We start from the raw sequence: 5990 nt of genomic DNA on the forward strand, positions 1-5990 counted from the left end.
AGACAACAAATTGCATAGAAGATAACAAAGAGGTTATTCAAAAGTTAAGAGAGTACTATAAGCAACACCTACAAACATTAGGTCTTGTACACCACATAATTTTTACACGAGATCTTTGTGAGATCCATATTTTTTATCAAAAGATTTATCATGAAGCTATCATTCTATATCACTAATTCAAGAAACTCACATCACAAATGCCAGAGTTTATCAACCACATAAAACACAAGAGGCTAAAAATGGAACAATTTCCTCTCACATTATTACTTATTATATTATCTATTTTTCTTTTTTTGATATTACTTGGTGTCATATTTCATTTTAGAGAACTGTTACAAAAATATCAGATCATTTTTAAAGATTTGTACAGAAAATAGAGAAGACGAAAGAATTGCTTTTAGTATTTCACGTTAGAAATCTTTAAAGGCATTAAAAAGATGGACTGTTTTGTAATTAAAAATTATAAAAAGAATATAATCTTTATTAGGTGTTGAAAAATCTGAAACTTTTCCGTGTCACGTGGCAAAATTTGGCCCTCCCAGAAAAAGAAGTTTATGCAAGGTGGGGTTTGCATCATCTGCAGAATGTCAACCAGCATAAATTCGACCCCACTCTCTTGAATTTCCCAGCCATGGTGGATATGAAAGGAATACTTAGAGAGCAAACCCAAGTATCACAATCCCAAAACCAAAAACGAAAAAAATATCAATCCTTCAAAAGCAAAAGCGACAAAAATGGGTATCGTGGAAGAGGCTCACAACGTGAGAATAGTTGGGAAGGGGAATGAAATCGTGATTTTGGCTCATGGCTTTGGAACAGACCAATCTGTGTGGAAGCACCTCGTACCGCATCTGGTTGATGATTACCGTGTGATTCTATACGACAACATGGGAGCTGGTACCACAAATCCAGAATACTTCGACTTTAACCGATATTACACAATTGATGGGTTTGTGTATGATTTACTGGCCATTTTGGAAGAGCTTCAGGTCAAATCTTGCATCTTCGTTGGTCACTCTCTTTCCGCTATGGTGGGCCTCCTCGCTTCCATCTCCCACCCTCATCTCTTCACTAAGCTCATCCTCGTCTCTGCCTCTCCAAGGTAAACCATAAACCATATACAAAAAAAAAAATGACAGTTGCTATATATATATATAGTACCCGAAAAAGGAGAAACGTATAAATCATAGTAATACCAAAATCGAAGAATTTTGGAATAATAAGTTAGGATACACTAAAGAGAGAAAGGAAAACAGAAACATTTTCAAGAACAATACTGAAATCTTTAAATTTCGAAAGATGTTATAGAATTTCTCAAAAAAAAAAAGTAGGTGGAGCGGGAGCATATGGTAAACAAAAAACTCATGTAATTATGAATAATATATGGTGAGGATTTGATTTCCATTTTTCATGATATATAAAAACTAGAATTCAACATTTTGAAAGATTATTTATGACAGCAGGAATATCCTCATTTCCACCCAAAAAGTAAAATAAATTTCCACATTCTACCTGTAAATTTGTTTTTCTTTCCTGTGCATAGGTTTCTGAATGATTCGGAATACTTTGGAGGGTTTCAGCAAGAAGATCTGACGCAGCTCTACGATGGTATCCGATCGAATTACAAAGCGTGGTGTTCGGGGTTCGCTCCTCTGGTGATAGGCGGCGACATGGACTCGGTGTCGGTGCAAGAGTTCAGCCGAACGCTATTCAACATGCGACCTGACATAGCCCTGAGTTTGGCGCAGACCATATTCCAGTTTGACATGAGGCCAGTCCTGGGCCTCGTCTCGGTGCCCTGCCACATCATTCAGAGCACCAAGGACTTGGCGGCGCCCGTTGTGGTGGCCGAATATCTACAGCTGAATCTCGGCGGAAAGACCATCGTGGAGGTCATGCCAACGGAGGGTCACTTGCCGCAGCTGAGCGCCCCGGATGTGGTGATTCCGGTGCTTCTCAACCATATCCGCCACGATTTGACGGAGGCGAAATGAGGGACAACAAAGTCCCACATAGTACGTCCTGCTGTTAGTTTCTTCATGCCCATGGCTATTGTTTTTTTGTTTTTACCTTTTTACTACTGTCTTCTGTGTTGCCAAGTTATTACTGAGAAGTATGTGATGTACTATTATCCTACACGCATCAATTATTTGGCCCCTCCTACCTATCCTATAATAATATCCAAAATTATTACCACCCAAATCTAACATACTCAAAGATATTGATTGATTCTAATGATTTTACTTCATTGACTTGAAATCGAAATATTGATTTCTGATGAAAAAACTTACACTGAAACAATACACATAATCACAAATCAACGACAGAAAATAAACAGCACAAGATTTAACGTTGTTCCGTCGTCAACTGCAACCTACATCACACGAACAACTATTAGATTTTATTCTAGTACGTACAAAATTACAAATTTTTTAAATAGAGATAATAAAGGGACACAATGATTAAGTTCACCCACTAAACATGGTGTATAGTCAGCCCAACCCAATTGGTCTTGACTTCATACCCAACAGTTTTGTCAGTATAAATCAAACTCATACGTGGGTTGTGGAAAAGAATTTCGAGGTGTAAAAGATTTTTTTTGGGACCAAACTTTATTGTTTTCACGTGAATAAAAATGTTTGAAGTATAAAGAGTATAATATATAATTAAGTGATTATTTCCTATTTATAGATTTTTATTGTGTAAAGGGGTTCACAAAGCATTTAAAGGGTTATTATTATGATTATGTGACAGTTTGATCCTATAAAGTGATTTTAGTAATTACTAAAGAATGGCTATAGTATATATAGATAGATATAGAGTGAGAAAGAAAGTTAAAACTAGATTATTATGTGATATATTACTAGTTTTTTTCCTATGTAAAGTCACTTTGGTAATGTATTTCTTTTCCTGGGAAAAAATAATAATGGGAGGGATTGTACATTTTTTTTACAATAAAGACATCAAAATTAGAATTTATGATGTTGTATAATACTACATAGTTTCCTTTGAAATACAGTAGTACATTGTTGATGTCTGAAAAATTAGGAGAAACTGGGCGCTCTCAAAGAAGATGACAAATTTATATTCTAAAAAGTTATTTTCTTCAGGCGTGAACTCGTGAATAGACAAGAAGAAAGTGACTAATATGTAGACCAGGCAAAAGTTTGGCACACAAAAATTCAGATAAAGTATTTTTTAATTATAAACATTTTACTATTCATTTAATCAATGTGGGATTTGTCCCCTTTACAAACATTTAAATATTTCTAAAATATTTAACAATTCTCTACATGTTTTAAAAAATATTTGAGATTTTTTTATAAAATTTCTTTAGGTTGTTAACTGGATGAATGTAAGTGCATTGAATTTTCTGTCTCTCCTAGATTATAACCAAAAACAAGATTTATTGTATGGTTGCCATCATTTTATGATAATGAACCATACATGAGCACGTACTTCCCGAGTCTCCCACAAATTAATTCTTAATCCCATAAAAGTCACTACACTTTACTTTCATAAAACACTATTCCATTTCTTATTTTACAGATAAACCGATTTATTTAGTGCGTATATATAAGATCAAATTATATCAATATGATATTTATTAACGTTACACTATCAGTTGTTTTATATAAAAATAAATTTTATAAATTTCACTGCTAAATTATAATTTCATGTAGCATTATGGATTCATCTCGATAATAGGAGATAACATTTATTATTAAATTAGAATAATAACAAAGTCAGATACATACAAGATAAAATGTGAATTATAGTATATATCAAATAATACACAAGAAATAAAGACAGATTACACCGTAACTAAAAGTTCACGTATCATTAACTACACTAAATATTCTAAATCTAAGATCGTCAATATTTACCTAGAACAATATCATTATAATTTTTAAAATATATATATATATATATATATATATATATATTACAACTGATATATCCTTTACATTTATATGAAAAATATTGAAAATTTTTAGCTTACTTTTGAATAAATGCAGTTTAGGATGTCTCACATATTTGTTCCGTTATCTTTATAGTTTCACATCATTAAGGAGTGAAGATCAAAGGCCGTTTACATATATCTTTCTTCCTTAATTTATTGAGGTGTCTTTTAAGTACAAAATTATGATGGAGTTCTAAGCTCCAAAGTAAACAATACTTCAAATGAATGATTGATCATAGTGATTTTATCTTAACGGAATAGACTTAAAATCATAACATGTCACTGTGTGTAGGAACGAAAGAAGTTCTAAATACGAACCCTCATTCCTACGGAACTTGTTATAATACACTCAATAGTCTCATATTATTAAAGAGTCGATGTCAATGATAGTTTATATACATCTTTCTTTCTTAACTTACAAAAACCGTAACAAACAAATTACCTTCGATAATAGTATCTCAATCAACTAGAAATCGGACCACTAATAAATAATTTAGTAATACTTTTCCAATCCATTTTGGAAATATCTTACAAAAGTCGAGTTTATTAAATTATAGCTTATTCTCATTCCTTTATCAGTATAACTTCGCGTTATATGAATAATAGTCCATTTGATTTTTGACCACACATAATATAGGGGTTATCACTTAGTGTTTGAAAAATATTAGTCAAGTTGTACTTATTCTTTGCACCTTTATTTGTACAAACAGAAGGATGGTATTGGGTGCAGGAACTATTCAAATGCAGGACAAGTTGTGGACAATAAAGCAATAATTTCGTAAGGGTTTATCCAAATACTACTAATCTGGGTTTAGTTGTTCAGTGTTTATCACCTACAAAAATTATAAAAAAGTGATGGTTCATATGTAGCCAGCCTTGTTAAACCCTCCACTGCTATGTGAAAACCAACCCACAGGGCTCCCCCTCCAGTCTGAACCGATGGAGAACCACTAAGCAGGCGGCTCAAATTCCATCATAGGGGGCAGGCAGCGTAAGCACCCTCCATTTCTGGATCAATGGAACTTAAGCCGTTTTGCTAATACCATCATAATTGCAGAGGGAGCCCTTCTAAGGTTAAACCGGCTTGGAGTGGGCAGACCAAACATACATAGAGCCTTGTTCCATCACCCTATTGCCCTCACACGAGTTACAAGCTAGCGCTACTGAGCTCGGCAAATTCTTTAGAGGATTAGGTTTTTATAAAGAATGACTTTTATAAGAAACTAGTCGATATGTGATGTCGTATTCCTTTCATGACGAGATACTAAGATACGACTTACATGAATCTTGGAAAAATAGTGCAACATGTTTTTCAAATAAAATTCCATACCCCTTAAGTTGTATGTACACCAACTAGTATATGCACGAGAATATTTTAAATATTCATTATTTAAATAAAAATATTATAATAATAAATCTATATATCAAAAGTAAAAATTATTGTAGAGTAAATTAAAATTATAAATCAAAATTTCATAGTATTAATAAAGAATTAAGAAAAATCAAATCGATCAATTAATAATTATTAGTAAATAATTAAGAATACATAAAAAAAACAACCATAAAAACATTTTACAACCTTCTATATATAAATATTAATATTATAATTTAAAAAATATTATTTTTTTATATTTGAAAATTGTAAAATTGAGCAAATGAAATTAATATATTATAAATTTGTAATATTAGTATCTATGAAATTCGGACAATCCTTAGTAGCTATGAAGCTCGGACACTCGTTTTAAATGTCGTGTGAGTGTCCGATATTCGTATCGCACACTGATTCTTGTATGACACCTGTAGACCACGTATCCGTGAAGTGTCCAATTAAAAAAGTATTTGTTAGATTTCTAACAATTCTAGTACGATTTTAACACAATTTTAAAAATGAAAAATACATTAATTTTCTAAAAATACAAACTTTATTGTATAAATTATTATTACGATTATAAAAATAAGAAACAAATCCTTGTGAATCAGTCATTAAAAACATCTTTCTACTCCAAAAAATAATCTCGAACATACT

At 32.1% G+C, this 5990-nt stretch overlaps 1 protein-coding gene across 1 annotated transcript; it reads left to right on the plus strand.

Moving 5' to 3' along the window:
* Positions 1-331: 331 nt before the first annotated feature.
* On the plus strand, positions 332-2202 carry LOC137808246 (karrikin insensitive 2 receptor CA). The gene is made up of 2 exons (XM_068609273.2): positions 332-1102; positions 1544-2202. Exons 1-2 carry the CDS (start codon positions 735-737, stop codon positions 1992-1994), a joined length of 819 nt encoding a protein of 272 aa, XP_068465374.1. The 5' UTR covers positions 332-734; the 3' UTR covers positions 1995-2202.
* The last annotated feature ends 3788 nt before the right edge of the window (positions 2203-5990 follow it).

Source organism: Phaseolus vulgaris, chromosome 3 (assembly GCF_051622355.1).
Source record: "Phaseolus vulgaris cultivar YP4 chromosome 3, ASM5162235v1, whole genome shotgun sequence".
In the NCBI taxonomy this organism is placed as follows: Eukaryota; Viridiplantae; Streptophyta; class Magnoliopsida; order Fabales; family Fabaceae; genus Phaseolus; species Phaseolus vulgaris.

Bases quoted from the DNA above. Each gene is read 5' to 3' on its own strand.
- LOC137808246 (XM_068609273.2), top strand. From the start codon at position 735: ATGGGTATCGTGGAAGAGGCTCACAACGTGAGAATAGTTGGGAAGGGG. The intron at 1,103-1,543 runs GTAAACCATAAA...TCCTGTGCATAG, and splicing joins CTCGTCTCTGCCTCTCCAAG to GTTTCTGAATGATTCGGAAT.